At 33.1% G+C, this 20,971-nt stretch overlaps 3 protein-coding genes across 3 annotated transcripts; 1 reads left to right on the forward strand and 2 right to left on the reverse strand.

Annotated features, from left to right (window-relative positions):
- The first annotated feature begins 6,904 nt into the window (after window positions 1–6,904).
- LOC134260018 (putative nuclease HARBI1) lies at window positions 6,905–9,734 on the forward strand. The gene is made up of 4 exons (XM_062742604.1): window positions 6,905–7,215; window positions 7,505–7,750; window positions 8,673–8,930; window positions 9,500–9,734. Exons 1-4 carry the CDS (start codon window positions 6,905–6,907, stop codon window positions 9,732–9,734), a joined length of 1,050 nt encoding a protein of 349 aa, XP_062598588.1.
- Window positions 9,735–9,851: 117 nt separating this feature from the next.
- Window positions 9,852–11,927, reverse strand: LOC134260019 (uncharacterized; the record flags this gene model as incomplete). The annotated part of the gene is made up of 4 exons (XM_062742605.1): window positions 9,852–10,050; window positions 10,910–11,093; window positions 11,361–11,433; window positions 11,748–11,927. Coding segments are annotated over 4 exons (636 nt in total), but the record flags the coding sequence as incomplete, so codon positions are not given.
- A 2,628-nt stretch (window positions 11,928–14,555) lies between these two features.
- Window positions 14,556–18,778, reverse strand: LOC134260014 (uncharacterized). The gene is made up of 6 exons (XM_062742601.1): window positions 18,670–18,778; window positions 18,428–18,575; window positions 17,421–17,545; window positions 17,171–17,318; window positions 14,932–15,056; window positions 14,556–14,835 (listed from the first exon to the last, which is right to left on the reverse strand). Exons 1-6 carry the CDS (start codon window positions 18,724–18,726, stop codon window positions 14,680–14,682), a joined length of 759 nt encoding a protein of 252 aa, XP_062598585.1. The 5' UTR covers window positions 18,727–18,778; the 3' UTR covers window positions 14,556–14,679.
- Between the last annotated feature and the right edge of the window lie 2,193 nt (window positions 18,779–20,971).

Here is a 20,971-nt window from a genome sequence, read left to right on the forward strand (position 1 = left end):
ACGTTGCAATTGATTTATAATCATTTATAAAGTAAGGTACGGTTCACGTATGACTTGGAAACTTAGGAATCTGCATTTTTAATATAAATGCACCCATTCGTAAATTAAAAAAATATTTAAAAAAGAACTTTTATGAAAGATACTAATATTTTTTATTGTTAATTACCACACTATAAAGAAGGTAAAACTATCTTATTTTTATCAAAAATTTGAGACGTTTTTACAAATTGTTTCCATTTATGTAATGGATACATGCCGAATGCTGTTCTGTATGTAAAATTATCAAACTGTATGATAATTTTACATATAGAATTGTATGAGGCAAATATCTTGCTTAAAACATTGCCATTTAAGGTAGGACAAAACACCCGTAGATTCTATTTTAACCAATTTCTTAAAAAGTACCAGAGAAAAGAAGAAGAATATTACTATATTGACAACAATGAATGATCCCTGTAAGAAAAATAATAATTTTTGGCATGTTTGAGTCATTTTTGTGAAAAAATGCAGAGAATCCTATATATTGGTCACTTTAGGGCTTAGATTTTGGATGTTTTGTGCTTACTAAGTGTAATAAACAAGCATGTAACAGTCTGTTATAAAATACAGTGTAACTTTTGTTCCATACATAGTAGAGAAATGATATTTGGACACATATATAAGGAGTCTCCATTGTTTATGTACTACAAAGGTCAAAGTCATATCAAGAGGTCAAAGGTCAAATATTGTGACGTCATCTACGGAATCCTTTAGTTTTTTGCCATTGAAATTTTTTTAATCGCAAAAATTTCTGAAACCACCGGTTCGATTTTCTTGATTTTACACATTTTATTCTTAAGGACCCATTTGAATCACTCTGTTGATTTTATGTAAAAATTGAATCATACATTTTCTCTGAAGAAAGCTTAAACTGTCGGATATTTACATGTGAATTTTCAATTCCGACGCTATGTATCTTCTAATTTTACTTGATATTTTACTCAGATTTTCCAGTATCAAGTTGACTTACTAACTTAAAGCAACAAAAAGGATAGATTTACTAAAAGTATTACGAATTTGCAATAGATCAATTGATAAGTTTAAAATAAGGCTCAATCTCGAGTCTAATGTCTGATTTCACAATCTTCTTACAGGGGTCTGATAGGCCATATTTCAGACTATGTAGGCAAAAAATATGCGGTTGAATTTCCTTCATATCATATATAAAGAGAGACTTTGTGTCCTAGAACAAAATATCAAAGTTTCAGGAAAATTGAATTTGAGGAAAAATTTGGCCTATCTATTGTCTCCTACATTAAATGTCCAAAGAGTTAACTATTATTATTATATTATTGGCGCATTTACTTTCTTTTCATTGGGTTTCTTTATAATGAAAAGCTTTCTAACAAAATCTCATATATTGCACACATTTTGTATGGTGAATATTCTATTTAGTTAGCTTAAAACAAGTTTAAACAAGTTAGGCAATCACAAAAATATTATGATATGAGTAATGAATAGTATTGGAATAATACGAAGAGTAACAAATATATATTCGAGGAACTTGTGTGTGAAAATTCATTATACACTGATAAAAATGGCTCACATGAAATTCATGCAATTTTCTTTTTATTTGTAGATAATGCAAAAATCATGTAAATAATAATAATATATAAAATATTCTATCATTTGAATATCATTTGAATTGGTTTTTTTTTTCAATATTCATATACAATATTTTTCATAACTTTTATATGAGTTTTTCATGTGATATGCTCTTTATATAAAATTCGTATGAAAGTTGTGTCAAAATTGGCATACTTTTCACATATACAGAGACTTTCGAATTGGGCGTTTTATTCATTTGCATGACAATAGAGTTAAATAGAAATCTGTTTAACCGTGTGGACAGGTGAGGAACATATTACAAAAGTTGTATACGACAAGTTGTATACGACTTGTATTACCGTGTAAAGCCGCCTTTACACGATCTTCCACGATTGTTAACGCAAACGCACGATTCTTCACTCAAAATAGTTCAAAATATTTAGGATTCATATTTTCAAAACGAAATACGGCTTAATACTTATATAAGATTTCTAAGAATAATCAATATTATTTCATAGACTTTGAAGAAAAAAAAACGGAAAGTGATATTTCTGTAAATAAATATCTGCAAGACTAAATATTTTAGATTAAAAATAATTATTTCTAAGGTAATTCTCCGATATAAAAAAAAACCGGATTTTGTTCGTTCTATTAGACGATGTACATGTATATGGGTCGTATATTTTTATTGAATTTGATATCATTATATGCAGAAAGGGGGATACGATTGAGAAAAAATGGCAGCATGGAATGACTTAAATTATAGTAACAAATTTTATCATGATTCAATGTCTGATAAACTTGAGAACTATTCAACTTTTTTATTTGCAGAAATTTAAAATTAATTAATTACAAATAGGCTCAAGAGATAAACACGGATAATCAAACCTCCCGAAAATCATGCCGTGTCCTTGTATATTTGTCGACTAACTAATTATCATTTTTTATGTAAGCATTGAGAAATGTTTATTTCCTTGTAAAAAAAAATATCTTTATTTTCAATGAATTGATTTCAAGATGATCTTGACCACAATAAGAAGTAAATAATAATTAAAATCAGATTTTTCAAAAAGGCGTTAAAGATCTAAGTACGGTTTATCACAATATTGATCGCGCTATTTGACGAGAACTAAATATTGTACGACTTACTATATTGCTTGTTTACGGGCGATAATTAGTTCGTTCTGCATTCTATTATGTAAGTTGCGCTTTTTCATTTTATTTGGATTTAAATTAATAAATCAAGAAAAACAAACAAGGGGAAATGCTTATTTTACAAATAACATTCCGATAAAAACTTACAAAACGAAATTTACACGATTCTTAACGCACGATCTCGCACGATTAAAAACGCACACGATTGAGTCTGATACACGAACGATCTTGCACGTTACACGAACGATCACTCACGATACACGAACGATTCGACACGATTGGTTTGACAACAATAACGTTCTAGCCACTGTATACTTGTTCATTGCTGCACCGACTAGCACTGACTATTCCTGTAAACAAAAATGATGTCGTCCTTCATAAGTGCTGAATCTTAGAATCGTATAGCAATTCACTATTTTTAATGGCCTTGATGTTTCTGGCAGAGTCATTTTCACCTTTAAAAACATATTTATTTCATAAACTCACTAGTTTTTACATGGTGAAGAGCATCCTCATCTTACATAATTGGTATGTGGAGAGCCTCCAGTTCTGGTCTCTTAGCAGCAACCAATGCTGCAAAATCGTCTGGATCCAAAACATAAATGCACTGACTCAGACGCGACATGAAGGTGGCATAAAGTGCATGTGTATCTGTTGTGCAGCCAATGGAGAAATGCCAAATGTCAAGGCGGATTGCATGGTTTGAGCATCTTTCTGAGCTGATTACTTCCACAACAGTCTCTATCGACATACAGTAGCTGTGGGGTGGAACTTCTGCTTCTCTGTAACGTCTTATCAGGCCGGTTATCATAAGATCAAGACCAGACCCTTGTCCCGTTATAAGTACTGACAGGATGACTTGCCCATACTCATTGCCTACATAAGTGGCCCACATAGGGGTCTTAGAGCAGGTACCTGCAAGCTTCTTAACAACTTTCTTGGTGAAATCCATTTTCAAAATGCTGCCAAACAGGGAGATGATGTTGGACATAATTTCCTCTAATCTCTGCAATACATCTAGGGCATATACTTGCATTAGCCAACGGTAATCGGTAATCGGGCACAGGAAGAAGGGTGGGTGGCTCATCAAACGTAGGTGAGCGACGAGACCCCTATAGGCTGCATTTGAAATCCTTTGCAATCGGTCAAATAGTGGATAGACTTCTGAAACTAGGCATCCTTTTGCTGTTCTTGAAGATTTGACCTGATCTGGCTGGAACTATTGCCAAGGCAACGTTGCCGCAGAAGACAGATTATCTTTAGGTCGTAGGCAAGTCTGTATGTGAGGATGCAGGGAAACTAGTCTAATGTCCTATATCCAACTGCGAGATTATGTGCTGGTTCCAGCTAACTATCTCTTGAAGTGATGACATTGTAGCCACTCTCCATCTATGTTGTAGCTTCCATCTACATGAATTACCTGTCTGATTTTCGTGTATATCCCTCCAGATGTCAGCTCAGGTTTTACGAAATCTTCATGGGGACAATGAAGCTGAACTCGCTATAGCTTTCTTGGCATCCACAACAGAAACGGTTGTGCAAAGTATCTGTCCATTCGTGGTTTATTATTACAGGATAGTTTCTGTTGTTAAAAGTGTATAAAAACGATGAAGGATACAGATTTTATTGTCTAAAATATATGACCATACTGTATATTATTTCTTTTTTTTTTTTTTTTGATAAAAAGACATTTTTGTTCTGATTTGAAAAAGTGATTAAAAAATATAAAATATTTTAAAACATTAGGAAAAAATGGGGGGGGGGGGGGCGTTTCAGTGACACCGCTTATGATGAATGCTCTTTTGCACAGTTGATCGTCTCAGTTTATGTTGTTAAAAGTGTGTTAAAACGATGGACAGATTTTTTAAAAAATTCAATTTTCTAAATCCGCGGTTTTAATTTTTGTTTAGAAAAAGACATTTTTTCTGATTTGTAAAAGTGTTTAAACTAATTATATGAAATATTTTAAAACATACGCAATTTTTTGGAGGTAGATGCTTTAGTGGCAGCGGTTGTGATGTCTCGCTTTTAGGAGGAGTGCGTTGCAGTGACAGCGGTTGTGGCGTCGTCTCAAAGAGGTGATACCGTCTCAGTTTCTGCTGTTAAAAGTGTGTAAAACGATGAAAGGTTATAAAAAAATATTGTCAAAAACTTATAACATTACTTTCTCTAGAAAAAGACATGTTCTGATGTAAAGAAGTGTTAAAGACACAAAAATAATTTTAACACGTACCCAAATATTTGGTGGTGTTTGTCTTATCAGAAGGAGTTGCAGTAGTTTTAATTGTGATGGAAGTGTGGGTAAGGGTGATGAATGTTTTACATTGATAAATAAAAAAAATATGAAAGTATACTTATTTATACTGTATCCTTACAGTGATCAATTTCCATCTAGAGTTATCGTTCCTGTTACCCTCCACTTATACACGAAGTTGGGAAAGATAATTCTGGATAGATTTTGAAAAATGTTATGCTATACCCTTCATGTGGGTCAATTACATGATACATAATAATAGTAAAATGTATATAGGTTACATACTTACTTGTATTCTGAACATTGTTCTGGTCCGTTTCCTTTTTCCTAGGGTTCTAAAAATATACGAAAAGTTCGATGTAAAAGGAACATTGAGCGCAATCTTATAAGGGAAATATTATTTCTTTGATTTAAAAAAAAAACAAGTTTATCTTTTAAAAAGATAGGTGAGCTAGCGCCGTAGCAATTTTTAAACACAAAAAGGAAGATCCGTGATCAAGTGATTTATTTTGCTGAATTCCTTAATTTTTATCGAGGCTGGAGAGTAATAAAGTTATTGTTGGTTTGTAAAGCGTATTTTATAGACACATAGGTAAAGAAACAAGGGGGGGGGGGTTGACCTATTGGAGTTTTGGCGCAACGGAACATATATGACCTTTACTGGAGAGGGGGGGGGGGCTCTCTATAATATGAAGAAGATGCCGATTGAGACATTGCATTTATGAGCTGATTAAAAGAAAAGAATTTCTTGGCAATTTAGCAAAGAAGGTACATGGGAGTTGAAAGGAATATAGAAAATAACTCAAAGTGTATGTTGTGAAAAGAGTCCAGAGAGTTTGGAACACATGTGAAATAGCTTGGTCCTGTACGTGGGTCATCTTTGTCAAGATATGTTAGGTTAAAAGCCATACACATCAGAATTTTTAAAACACAAATAGTGGATTTATTCGTTGTTTTTAGTGTAAATTCTTGCTTCTGTTTCTGGAATTTGTAAGATTGGCTGAAATGACCAATCAGAAATTAGAATCTATCTTTGATGTATCTATGCTTAGATGTAAAAAAAAAAAAATCCCTTGTCATTGTTTAGAACAATCAGATAATGACTCGGGTTCTGCCGTCAGCAAAAAAAACCCAGAATTTGAAATATTATAAATATCTTTAAAGTGTAAGCTACACAATAAATGAACAGTTATTTCATGCTAAAACATGATACAACGAAATTGTTATCGTAAGGTCTATCTGTAGTAGTTTTCACATTTGTCCCAATCGGCAATCCTCGGCTGACTCCGCTCCGCTTCATTCAAACGTGTTATGTGCGAGGTACGAGTCATCCGAGGAACTCCGATCGAGTGCAGTTTTCCCAGAATGCACCACCATGGCGGCCGAGCATGCGTATTAAAGGAATTTGGACTAACGTAGTTGCTAGAGCGCTAGCAATTATATGAATAGTATTATTATAATTGAGTAACCTAATTAAATTTCTCTTACTAACCACAGTTCAAATCGTTCGAGTCTTAAATGGAGATACTGAAGAATTGGGTATGACCGGTCACCGTGACCTTGTTACAACAGCAATTGGTAACAAATACCTCGCCGACTTCCTCCACGTTTACGGTTAATTTAAAACAAAAAAAAACATAATTTCACTTCTCTTTGTTGTTGAGAAAATGACAAAGTCATACAAAGTGTAAGAATGAAAAAAAAAAAACTTTCCATTGTTAACCTGGAGATCGTTTCACAAAAGCATCGTAAGTTGTACGTAGTACGTAAGTACGACGTAAGTAGTGCGTAGTTAAATTTCGGCGTTTCACGAAAGCGTCTTAATTCACATTGCGTCGTACGTAACGACGTAATTTTACGTCACCTCAGAGGTGACGTAAAATCACGTCATAACGTGAGTACTTGAAAATGGCAGCGTTTTTGCGGTTCTACGATGACGAGACACGAAAAAGTTTGAGGCGGCAGCGTATTTTTAGAGACAGGTTAAACCCACTTAACTCATATTGTGATGAAGAGATGATTAAGAGGTTCCGTTTAGATAGAGGATCAATCCTAAGTATTTTAGACAATGTCGGTGAGCAGCTGGAAAGACCTACAAAGCGCTCTCAAGGTTTGCCAGCATCCATACAATTATTCGCCGCACTTAGATTCCTAGCTTCGGGGACAGAACAGAGAGTCATCGGCGATACTCTTGGTATCTCAAAGTCATCGGTGTGCAGGTCGGCGAATGTTTAAATTATGAAATATATGTCTTTTTAATTTGATAGAAATGAAACATGTGTACTACTATTAGACTGTATATTAAAAGAAATACACATTAGTTTATAGAATATGTCGCCATTGTGTATAGATTTTTTTTTTCAAAATATTTATTTATTATACATATGCAGTATCATATTATTTAAACAGAAAATTCCTTTATTTTTATGACATCTAAATGTTAAGATTTGAATATAATGTTGCAAGCTTAATATAGCAGAGACACTTAAGATCATACTCTGTTTACAGATCAATTGACAAAGTAGTCCAAGTTTTGTCCACATCTTTGAACACCATTAAATTTCCATCTGAAGATGCAGACATTTTGAAAACAAAACACGGGTTTTATTCAATTGCGGGGTTTCCAAACGTGGTCGGTGCAATTGACGACACGCTTATTCCTATTACAGCGCCAAAACCTGACGAGCACCTGTACATATGTCGGAAAGGATTTCATTCCATCAACGTACAAGCCATTGTTGATTCTGACTTGAAGTATGTCCCTATAATATTCCTAATATTTGTAACATTCACTATATACTAATAAGTGAAACATTAATTCCATTCGTTTTAATTGACAAATGTTGTTATTAAAAAGCATCTTTGTTTATACAAAACACGACGGTAGTGTCAAGTTCAGCCGAAATTCCTTTTTCTCAGTGAAATATTTTCAATACACATGGCAAAGTGTGATGTATTGATAATTCTGAATTATAAAAGTCTAACATTTTTAGCCTTAACGTTTCATTCTTCTTGATGTTCAATGGGAATATAAATACCGGTAATTCATTGAGTTTAATAACAAAAATTATGATTCGCGGTGAGAGAAAAAGAGAATAATTTGAAATATGCACAGGCACGTAGCATCGTTTTTGAAAGTGTGGGGGGGCCAACCTGAGAAAATTTTTTTTACTTACTTGAAAAAGTTGACAAGCAAAAAAGAGAAAAAAAAGGAAAATTGAAAGTATATAAAGCCAATGACGTATCATATACTATGGTTATAAAGTGGGGGGGGGGGCAACCATCCTATCAATGGACATTTACTATAGTAAAGGTTATGCAGCCTGATGCATGAAAGAATGTAAAGCCAATGACGTATCATCGTTCTAAGAAGGGCAGCCAGAGGGGTAACATTTTCAACATTACCTGATGAAAACTTGACGAGCAAAAAAAGAAAATAGGACACCCCCCCCCCCTTGTCAGATTGTCCACACTCGAGAATCTTATTTCATGTGTTTCGAAATTCTTTAAGTACCATTTATTATTCATACACTACTATAATATTATACCTGTATTTGACTTTCCTCAAGGAAAAAAAGTTAGGGGGGCTGACCCCCCCCCCATCCGTTGCTACGTGCCTCTATAACTTAGGGTTACTCAGTATATACGTTTAGACCATTATTATTAATTGTACTAGGTTTCTGAGTGTAGTGAGAAAATGGCCTGGGGCAACACACGATGCCTTTATCTGGGCAAATTCTGGTATTGCACGCAAGTTCGAGAGGAGCGAAATTGATGGGTGGTTACTTGGCGACTCCGGTTATCCTTTAAGGCCTTGGCTTTTAACTCCAGTGAATAACCCTAAATATCGAGGGGAACAGAGTTACAATGGATCCCACAGAAAAACCCGTGTTGTTGTAGAACAGGCTTTTGGAGTTCTGAAGTCCCGATTCAGGTAAGGCTAAAAGTGTCTTTTAAGGCTGAACAAAGAAAGTTTGGTCCGAATACCATCGGGATGCCATGATAATGTATACGGTAAATATTGCCTCTAGCTGAGTGTAACATTGAAAATGTTCACCTCAAGAAAATCATTGTTAACCGAAGCATATTGTAAAACAAATACAGTGGACCTTGCGCGCATGGAATATCACCTGTCGCCAGGCAATGTTAACTGTTGCTATGCTTGAGAGTGTCGCTTTATTATTCAGCCATTAATTGTACATTTTAACACATGTTTCTCAGACTAAATGCGAATCAGACTAAACTAATTTACTTGAAAGTACTGTATAAAGCAATCAAATTATTAATTGGTTAAGAACTCGCGGTGCATGTTATTTAGAAGAAATGTTGCAAGTTTTTTTTTTTTTTTTCAAGCCTTTAAATGGGTAAATATAATCCTTAAAAGGAAGAAAAAATAAAGTTTGCTGGTTTATAAATTGTATTCTTGTACCTTGAATCCTCTATTCTTCATTATATACATGTAGCTTAAGTTAGTCACTTAAACATTTATTCTTACATACATAGATGTCTTCATAAAACCGAAAGTGCTCTTAATTATGAACCAGAGAAATGCTGCATGATAGCGTATGTTTGCTGTCAACTGCATAATATCTGCATTGACTTGAAGCTTCCTATACTTGAAGAGGACGAGATGGATGACATTAATGATGCGGACCGGGACGGCGATCTTACCTATCAAGGACCTCTGAACGATGGCAAGACAGTGAGAGAAGCGTTAATTCGTCAGCGTTTTTTGTAAAAATAAGTAAACTTATTGCATATATGGAAAATTTAGAAATCAATGGATTTGAAAAGAGAGAGTAACACATAGAATCTGTCAAGTGTGCAATTTTAATCAATTCCCAAAGATTCATTTTCAATTATTTGTTAGTGACGCAAACAGCTCTAACAACAAATCATGTCCTTTTCCATCCTTTCCGTTTCCAACACGTCCATTTAATTTTGTCAGCAGCTCAATTTGCAATTTGTTTTTTTTTTGAAGTTCCTGTTCAAGAACTTTGCACTGCAGCTCATAGACATCGTCCAGAGTTCTCTTCCTCTTAAGTTTATTTTTCCTGTAGAATAAATAACACTACATATTGCCTATGCTATTTTATGATTTTACAAAGTTGGATTGTTAACGACTTTAGCTGTGTTTCTTTTTTTTTAATTTGAAAAAAAAACTTCGATCTAATCATTTGATAGCTGCAGATCTGTAGCTCTCCGAAAAAATTATTTGACAGACCGGAGATAGATCTGTAGCTCTGTGAAAAAATAATATGAAAGACCGGAGAGCTACAGTGCCACCCATTGTAAAAAAACTGTATACCGGTATTTATTGTGCACAAAAAATGCGCTGTTTATCAATTTATTTCTCTATATTTTTAAAACTCTGATATCAAAATATTACTAACCGCGGGTTTCTCACGTAATCTTTCACTGTTTCCACAACAAAACATACCTAATTGTTGATTTTTACAGACCTCCTATCATTGAATCGAGATCATCGAAAATTTCGTCTGTTTAAACTATATGTATTATTTTGGTTTATTAAGATAATTCAGCCCAAACGCGCTTCGTGTATATGTCAAATACGAAAGTATTTGATAGAAGAGTACGGGATTTTTTAAAATCTAAATTTTTGGCAATTTAAGGATTTGGAAGAATTCATCCATACACAAGCGCAACTTTTTGTGCGCAATAAATATACAGATTTTTTCAATGGGTGGCACTGTTGCTCTTTGATCTATCAATATATTTTTCGGAAAGCTACAATTCTGCAGGTAATTATTAATACGTGCTTCTACCTTGAATTTTCTGGATCGCAATATTCAAATTTTTCATAAATACACAACAAAGATTGCTTAAAATAATCAACACGTTTTTTTTTAAAAAAAAAAAAAAGTACTTGGTATTCGTTTGTATTGAAATTACCCCGGTGCCTTAGCGACATCTTCTGCTTCCAACCCTGCAGTCTGTGTTTCTTCCTTCTCCTGAGAAGCCATGGATGGTCCCGGTGACTGTGATAATGTGGGGGTGGGGACTGCGGCCTTTTCCGAATTAATTGAGGAGGTAGGTGTGGAGAGCCAAACGTCCTCAACTTTGAATAAATCCACTTCTGTAAATGCATTATAAGAATGTTTAATCAGAAGCCAGAATTTGCATTCACTTATTATTTTATTTTATGGACAAAATACATTCTTGTACACTGTTTTTGATGCATTTTTTTAAAGAAATGGTATGCTAATATATGTTTCTTGTTTACTGGCATATGCATTGAATTGAATCGCTAAGAAGTCGACTATTGTATAAGGTATTAAGCTTTATGCTATCTAACAGAAAAAGAGAAGGATTGAAGAGTACTGGGGGGGGGGGGGGGGCGTACCTGAGATATCAATGTCTGTATCTACCCCACCCGTAATACCTTCAACGGAAGTCTTTCCTATTATAGCCACGACCTGAAAATAGGTATTTTTTTTTTAATCTTACCGCCAATAATACATAGCTTTTAAAGAATTTAATTAAAAAAAAGAAAACGTAACATAACAAGGCACTATGTATAAGAAAAAAGATCATAAAATCTATTATTTGTTTATCACATTTCTAAACAAAAAGTATTTCATCAATTAAACCATTTACATGTGTGCACAGTTAAAGAACATTTTCTATGAGATTTTTTTATCATAAACTCATAGGGGACCTATTAAATAATCTGGATTATTTTCGAACAAAAAAAGGTGATTTTTAATAAGGTTACACAACATGTAACAACCTTTTGGCTGATATCGCTGGTGTTGACTGGTGAGGGGGCTGGACCGCCTCCCGTCTTGGTCCTCTCTCGACGGAACTCCGCCTCTTTTTTCTTCGTCTGGGACGATATGTCCCTCCATTTTTTGCAGACCTCAGCAGGCGACCTTTCCTGACATCCTACACTGTTGATTCTGTCGTGATTTATTAAAAGTTGTTACAAGTCTTTTAAAATTTATGTAATGTAGTAAATGGTAATTAATTTATTATTATTTTGTTTGTTGATTACTTGTAATTTAAAATCCTAGTATATTTAATAATATGATTAAATCATGTCTAAATCTAGCCTGCAATTTTCATAAGAATTATTGTTCTTTAGCATAGCAACTATTTCCAACTCACTAAAAACTATAGATCCTCCACATTTTTTTTTCAGTTGAATTTTGCCCGAAAAAAAGGCATTTTACTTTATAAAAAGAATAAAAATCGCTTCTCTCTTTCATAAACCTTTTTAAGAAAGTGACATCATGTTGGTAGAGTATTATCATGAATAAAAGTTTTTATTCACTCCTTGAATGTTTTAATGATTGATTCGAGATTATTTTATGACGTGCTTATAAAAAAAGGTGAAGGACATGATACATTTTTGTAAACATGCAGACCATTTGATACAGCCTCGAGAATAAAAGATAATTGTTGTATTTATGGAGAAATTTACATCTAAAGACTCGAGGTGAGTGAAAATGAATACAACTTTGTGTGTATTATGAATTGTAGTCTATTAATATGAAGCATTGTCAGCATCAAAGGGAAACCCAACGCTAGGCCTAGGCTTAGATCTTACTCGGAAGTCGGAACTCCTTTTTATTTAAATTTGAGATAGATTTAAATGAATATTCCATATTTTTGTCAAGGTAGGATGGTACTTTGTCTAACATATGATACATGAAGCACTTGATTATCATACACTCTCAAAACATAGGGAATCGTAGGTCTATGCATATATTACCTAGGCCTAATAGGCATACTGCCACCCGCCTTTTTGGGAAATTTATATAAACTAGGTGTTTGAAAACTAGTTTTAGACATGAAACAAATCGATAACTATTTACTTTGAGACTTCTATACAAAACTTCACTTGAGATACCTACAACGAGCAAATATCTTTCCAACATTTGTTTTTCCGTTGGTTGGTGTTAACATCTTTGTGGGAGGCAAACAAAATCGAACGGTTTTTCTCCACCTCCTCCACCAAAATTTCAACTTCCCTTGCAGAAAAATTCTTTTTTCTCTCTTTTTTGACTTTATTTACAGCTTCGTCTGCCATTTTATTGAACTTCCGGTAAAATTAGGTACTTCGTAAGTTGCGCATATTCTACGACAGTTCTAAGTACCTTTCGTGAAACGGTCGTAACGTAGTGCGTAGGTACTACCTAAGTTCGTCGTAACTCACTAAGTAGTACGTAATTTACGATGCTTTTGTGAAACGATACCCTGGTCTTGGAAACATCCCAGATATTCTATGTAGGAAAGAGAGACAGCAGAAATTTGTTTCTACATTTTATGTAATTTACTACATCGTCAATTCCGATAAAGTATAACGTATCTCATCCGGAATTCTACAACTATTCTTTAAAAAATAAATCGAGGATATGCAATGTTTTGTAATTGAATATGGAATTTATTTCACGAGTGGGACAGGATTTTTGATATTTTCACGAGTGCGAAGCACGAGTGAAAATATCAAAAAATCCTGTCTCACGAGTGAAATAAATTCCATATTCAACTACAAAACATTGAATTTTCTGTTTATTACATTTTTTAAAAAAAATTCTTTGATTTTTCTTTTGCCCCTGTCTTTTTCTAATAGAGTCATAGGCTACATGACGTCATAGTTGAGCGGTTGAGACGTCATATATAAGTGAGATGAAAACACTGTAAAAATGGATTTAGCAACATATTTTTGGTAATTTTGACAATTTTATTCGCTGTCAGAATGGTTTATATATTTCCATCTATCTTATATTAGGTCAAGGAAGATTTTTTACAACAATCTTCATTATGTGAAGGGGAATCGAGAGTTTTCCCGCACTTCTGATATTCGTCACACTGTGACAGGATATCATTTTGATATCCTTTCACACCGTGACAGGATATCATTTTTATTCAATGAATAAATTACAGTATTTCACGGGTAAAAATGTAATAACATTTTTTAAATGAAGACGTATTTGATTATGTCCAATATGGGTTAAAAATAATTGTAATTGTGAATCAAATTAATTTCAGGGTGGCTAAAAAATAGAGAATGCAATACATTATTGTTTTTATTCATTTTTTTTGTATATTTTGATTGCAATCAATTTAAGTTTTAGCAGGTTAGGTTCAAACATTAAAGAAATTAATTTCATAAAATTTTGTCACTTCATATGAATCTCTTTTTATGTACAATATTTACCTTAATTCTGATTTATTATGAAGATTTTAACCAAGAACTTAAAAAATAACAAATTATGTTTTATTTTGAAAAATATTTCTTTATTTCAGAATTTAAAATCTCTATCCAGCCTTTCTTTACATATCTTATCAAACATACAAGTTAAGGATTTTTCTCTAAAAGCAAATGTCAAACTGTAAAGCAGTGTACTTCCAAATAAAACAGCTGATCATTTTATCAGAAAAGTAAAAAAAAAAATCATATAAAATAGTTGAGAGGTGATATCGGCCTTTCAAAAATGAAGCAATGGTTTCAAAGTGATGTACGTATTCGTAAAATAAAACTCTCGTGTGATGTCCTTCTTTATATTTAACACTGTACAAAAAAGCTTGGGACAAAATGAGTGATTTAAGGAAATTCATTTTTCGACCAATAAAGACAATATATGTAACGCTGTATAGCACACCAGGTGGAAAACTCATGTAGCTTGAAAACTAGACTACTTTCATGATTGCTCTGTTTACCCACCTTTGTGGTATGGCTTTCTATAAATATTCATTCTCCAACCCCCACCACAAATTTGCCTGTTATTTCCGCTGCATTTCATGTTGCATTCTCCTTCTGGTTTCCTAACATTTGTGATAAGAGAGCTTCCGCAGAAACACCAAGAGGAATACTACAAAAAGATACAAGCATGTCGATTTAAGATATTTATAAGTATCTATAATAACCAGTACATTACATATGCATTATGTAAGACATTAATAACTACCTCTACACCGTAAAACTGGTATTTTGCACAATAGTTCCTGCAGTATTCCACAGTCATGGATTGGATATTTGTGTGCTTCTCTGTCAAGATACGATTGTTTTGGTCTTGAAAACATCCCAAATATTCTATGTAAGAAAAGAAGAGCTCAGATAATTGGTACAGTAACTGCAATATTTTCCTTCAATTGGTTATGCTGCCAATCCCGATTACAATTTAATTGATCTCAACCAAAATGCTATAAGTATTCTGAAACGATTACATTTTCAAATTATGCTAGCTATAGTTAGGCTAAGGATTTTAAAATAAATGAACTTAGGAATCTAATCGATTTCTTGGTGAAAAATGCACAGAGAATGCATTGACATATTATTCAATTCATTTTCTGTCATTTTTTTAACAGGAGCAATATAATTTTGATGGGGTCAGATGCAAATACGATTTTCTTTAATTTTCGGAATTTCATTTCAATCTTTAAAAAATATGATAGAATTAAAATACTCCCTAGTTCTGATTACTTTTATGACTATTTTTAAAATTTCTAAAAATTATTCACTAACAATATGTTTCATATTCATAGACAATTTTTCTTTGAATAATAAAATTTCTATCCAGCCTTTCTTTAGATACACATGTATTCTATTAATCATTTATATTATGATTGATAAAGATTATTTTATTTTCAAGTCAAACATATTCTCATTTTGTCTCAAACATCCGAATAAAGAATTATATAAAAATTAATAAGTGGTGTTGGCATTCCAACCAAGCCTCTGTTGTTATTCTTCACTAAGATATTGACAGAAGTAAAGGAAAAACTTCAAGAGTAATGTGCAACAATATATTCAAGAAGTGGTGTCAATCAGATGTGGATACTCAAAAACTCGAAAGAACTTTTAGACAATTTGAAATCACAAGATTTTACCAAAATCAACAGCTTAAAAACTTACGACTTTTCAACTTTATACACAACCATTCCCCACAATAAATTAAAATACAGGCTTTTTGATATCATTGCCAGCTGCTTGTTTCCAATAGAAATGGAAATCGTAAATTTCCTCACCTGGTCATTGGTCATTTGCAAAATTATTTTGTTAAAACACATTCTGATTGCACACACAAGTAATCTGAAGTTGACAACCAAGAGATGCTGGAGTTCTGATTGACAATATTTATGTTGTTTTTTGAGACCAGGTATTCTAACAATCTACTGAAAATCCCATGGGTACCAATTCCGCTCCGTTATTAGGAGACCTATTTTTTTTTATTTATATGAAGCAAATTTGTGCAAAATCGTATGCGTGAACAGAAGAAAACACTTGCTGTGGCCTTCAACTCGACATTTAGATTTTTCGACGACGTATTGTAAATTAGCAATGGTCATTTCCATTCCTACGTCAAAACGATGTATCTTGGTGAGGTTGAGATAAATGATACTACAGTCTGTCACATCTATTTCATACTTGGATATTTCATTTGCAAAAAAACATGATAACTTTAACTTTTCCATCGTCAACTCACTTTACTTATGCAGAAAAATACCTTCATCACCTGCATACGGAGTATATATCTCAATTGATTCGATACGCAAAAGCATGATCTACGCACGAACAATTTCTAAAACGAGGAAAATTATTGAAAAGAAAGTTGATGACACAACAATATCAACAGTCTCGTTTAAAACCATCATTTTGTAAATTCTATGGTCGATACAATGGCCTTGTCAGCAAATACAATTTATCATTGAGACAATTGCTGACTGACTTTTTTCATATTAACTGTTAGTCCATTATTTATACACCGAATTGACGACGGATTTTCCCGCTATTTCCCGATCATGACAAGAAGCACACAGCAGGTGTGATCGGTCAGCAGGGTATACTCACTCCTCCATGGCACCTGATCCCACCTCTGATGTGTCGGAGGACTGTGTTTCCTCTGCTCCTATTTTGTATTTTTTATGGACTTTGATTTTGAATACTGTTCGCTATCTAAATATCCTTTTTCTTAAATCATAAATCATAATAAAGGGGTGTCTCAAAGATTTATTAGATAACATTCTGGTGTGACATTCTTCCTAAATATTTAAAGCTATGAAAAATGTTTGGGACAAAAATGAGTATTTCGATGAAATTCATTTTTGACCAATGAAGATAGGTACATGTCGATGTATAGCACACTAGGTGGAAAACTCCTGTAGCTTGAGAACTAGACTTCTTTCATGATTGCTCTGTTTACCCACCTTTCTGGTCAGGTTTTCTATAAATGTTTATTCGCCAACCCCCACCACAAATTTGCCTGTTATTTCCGCTGCATTTCATGTTGAATTCTCCTTCTGATTTCCTGACATTCGTGGTTAGAGAGTTTCCACAGAAACACCAAGAAGAAAACTAGAAATGAGATACAAAAAGTTCGATTTTATATACCACAGTTAAATGAGAACCTATTGAAGCCAGTACGTTATATATCATTTGCAAGACATTTATTACAACCTCTACGCCGTAAAACTGGTAATTTGAACAAAAGTTCCTGCAGTATTCCACAGTCATGGATTTGGTATTTGTATTCTTCTCGGCCAAGATTCGATTGTACTGGTCTTGGAAACATCCCAGATATTCTATGTAGAAAAGAAAGAAATAAGAAAATCGGTACTACATTCTTTAAAAAAAAATTATTATACTGTCAGATTCTATCAAAATTCATCGTATCTCAACCAGAATTCTACAAGTATTCTCCAAAGATAATATTCTCAAAGGGACACTTATTTAATAATGTCAAATATGGATTAAAAAATACATTAACCTGACAATCATATAAATATCCGGGTAATAAAAATTAGAAAATGCAATATAATATTAATTATTATCTTAATCATTTTGTGTGTATTTTGATTGGGATTGGTTTAAGTTTTCTCGTATTATGTTCAAACATAAACAAAATAGATTAATAAAACTTTGCAATCTCATTTCAATCTCTTTTTTTTAAGTAAGATAGAAAAATATATTTCCTTAGTTTTGACTCTTTAATGAAGATTTTGACAACAAACTTAATAAAAGAAATATTGATAAATTATGAGAAATGAAGATTTCTATACAGCATTTCTTTACACATCTTTTCAAACATACATGTTATGCATTAATTAAGAGTAAATGTCAAACTGTAATGCATTTTACAGTGTATTTTGAAATAAAACAAACTATCATTGTTTCTGAAAAGTCCGAAAAAAATGTTAAAGAGATGATAACGCCTTTTCAAAACTGAAAAATTAGTTTAAAAGGGATGCTTCAACGATCCATGTAAAAAATAAAAAATCTGTTGTGGCATCCTCCTACATATTTAAAGCTGTGATATAAGCTAAGAACAAAATGAGTTCTTCGATGAAAATCTTTATTTCGACCAATAAAGACAATATATACATGTATCAGTGTATAACACACGATGTGGGAAACTCCCATAGCTTGAGAACTAGACTACTTTCAAGACTGCTCTGTATACACACCTTTGTGGTATGGCTTTCTATAAATGTTTATTCTCCAACCACCACCACAAATTTGTCTGTCATTTCCGCTACATTTCATGTTGCATTCTACTTCTGGTTTCCTAACATTTGTGGTAAAAGAGTTTCCGCAGAAACACCAAGAGGAATACTAAAATAAGATGCAAGTTTGTCAATTTCATATATTATTAGTATCTATGTGAAACCAGAACGTTACATATATTATGTAAGACATTTAAAACAACCTCTACACCGTAAAACTGGTATTTTGCACAATAGTTCCTGCAGTATTCCACAGTCATGGATTGGGTATGTGTATTCTTCTCGGTCAAGATACGATTGTTTTGGTCTTAAAAAAATTCCCAAATCTTCTATATAGGAAAAGAAGAGACCAGAAAAATGGTACTGCAATATTTCTGACAATTTGTCTTGTTTCCAATCCCGATTAAAATCAATCTGATGTCAACCAAATTTTTATTTGTATTCTATAATGATAACTTTTTCAAAAGAATACTATCTTTACTTAGATTATGTTTTATTTAGACATTTAATAAGTCAGAGGATTTTATTTTTAAATGGAATAAACTTTTAATTTTTCTGAAAAATCCGAAAAAGAAAATTATATCGAAAATTTAATAGGTGATATCGGCCTTCAGATATTGAATCCATAGTTTAAGGGGGATGTCTTAAAGATCCATTGAAGAAATTCCTGGTGTGGCATTCTTCCTTAATATCTATTGCTTTGATGAAAGGTTGGGACAAAAATGAGCAGTTCCTTGAAATTCATTTTTCGAACAATAAAGACAATGCTACAGTAAAGTATATGTATCGAATTGCCTGTGGCTTGAAAACTATACTTCTTTAATGACTGCTATATTGCTATATTGTTTACCCACCTTTGTGGTCAGGCTTTCTATAAATGTTCATTCTCCAACCACCACCACAGATTTGCCTTTTATTTCCGCTGCATTTCATGTTGCATTCAATATCTGGTTTCCTGACATTTGTGGTAAGAGAGTTTCCACAGAAACACCAAGAGGAATACTAGAAAATAATTGCAATTATGTTGATTTCATCAGATATAATAAACATCTTTGCCAGTACGTTATATATTTTCATCTTAGAAATTTATAACAACCTCTACACCGTATAACTGGTAATTTGCACAAAAGTTCCTGCAGTATTCCACAGTCACGGATTGGGTATTTGTATGCTTCTCGGCCAAGGTTCGATTGGACTGGTCTTGGAAACATCCCACATACTCTTTGTATGAAAAAAGGAAATAGAAATTGGTATTGCAATATTTTTTTTTTAATTTACATCTGACTTTATTTTACTTGGAAAGATACCTTGTATGAGACTTTATTTGATATTTTTGTGTTTCGATTAGATAAAACAGAAACAGAATACGTAATTATTAGTAAAATTCATCGTTTTTCATCGAAAAAAAAAAAAAAAAAATCAGTGGCAACTAGCATGAACTTCATTGACCTAGTTATTTAAAAAACATGTTAACCAACGAACCATAGGTGAACTTATACCAGCGCGGTTTTTCGTTCTTATTAAATGATTTTTTTTTCTGGACAAACGTTATCGATAAAAATATTTTTTTAAGAAGCTAATTCAGAGAATTCGTGTCCCCCGCTTAGGGAAAAAGTCGGATCTCCCTGACTGAATTTGTAGAATTATTAAATGTATACATGTATACTGAAGCAAATAAAATACATGTATGTCAATATGCGTATAAAGATTTGATTGCTTATTCTTTATTATGTGTATAGAAGATTCTTTTTATATGCAATATTTATCACACTGTAATGATGAAGTTATAACCTCATAAATTATCCTTTTCACATGCTGAATACTATCATTTAAAAAAAAGAAATTAAAAAAAAAAGGGTGGGGGGGGGGTCGTCCGAGATTCAATTCCGGGACCTCTCACATGTGAAGCGGGATACATACCACTAGACCACGGAATCGCTACAAGGGGAATAAAGTATATATGCAGAAGTGAAGTCACATACATGTATATATTCATGTTCGGTATTGTCAAGATTTTACACAATCCATGGTGTTTGATTTACTTAGCCTTTATTAAACAGTTCTAATAGATGTAATAAGAACATTAAGTCCGCCGAGAACCTGTTTTATACGCAATAAATCTCCGCATGCCCCTGTGCTAAAAACAGCGACATGTTATACTATAAATACTAATAAAACAAAAGGGGCGGGGCACTTTGAGAGGGGTGAGAGAGGTCCTAGGGAGTTTTGGTATAAAATTACATTGCATAAGCTCAAAATCTTCTTGAAATATCGCCCGGAAATGATAGTGTTACACACAGACAGAATGTATAAATTTACGACCTTGAACTTTGACCTTTTGACCTCAAAATCAATAGGGGTCTTCCTTCGGCCACAGGGAGTTGTTATGTAAAATTTCATTGCAATAGCTTAAATGGTTCTAGTGATATCGTGTGGAAACGAAAGTGTTATAACAGACGGAATTTGCTTATTTATGACCTTGACTTTTGATCTTTTGACCTCAAA

Source organism: Saccostrea cucullata, unplaced genomic scaffold (genome assembly GCF_032062105.1).
Source record: "Saccostrea cucullata isolate Sc308-1 unplaced genomic scaffold, CSIRO_AGI_Scuc_v1 ctg2677, whole genome shotgun sequence".
Classification (NCBI taxonomy): Eukaryota; Metazoa; Mollusca; class Bivalvia; order Ostreida; family Ostreidae; genus Saccostrea; species Saccostrea cuccullata.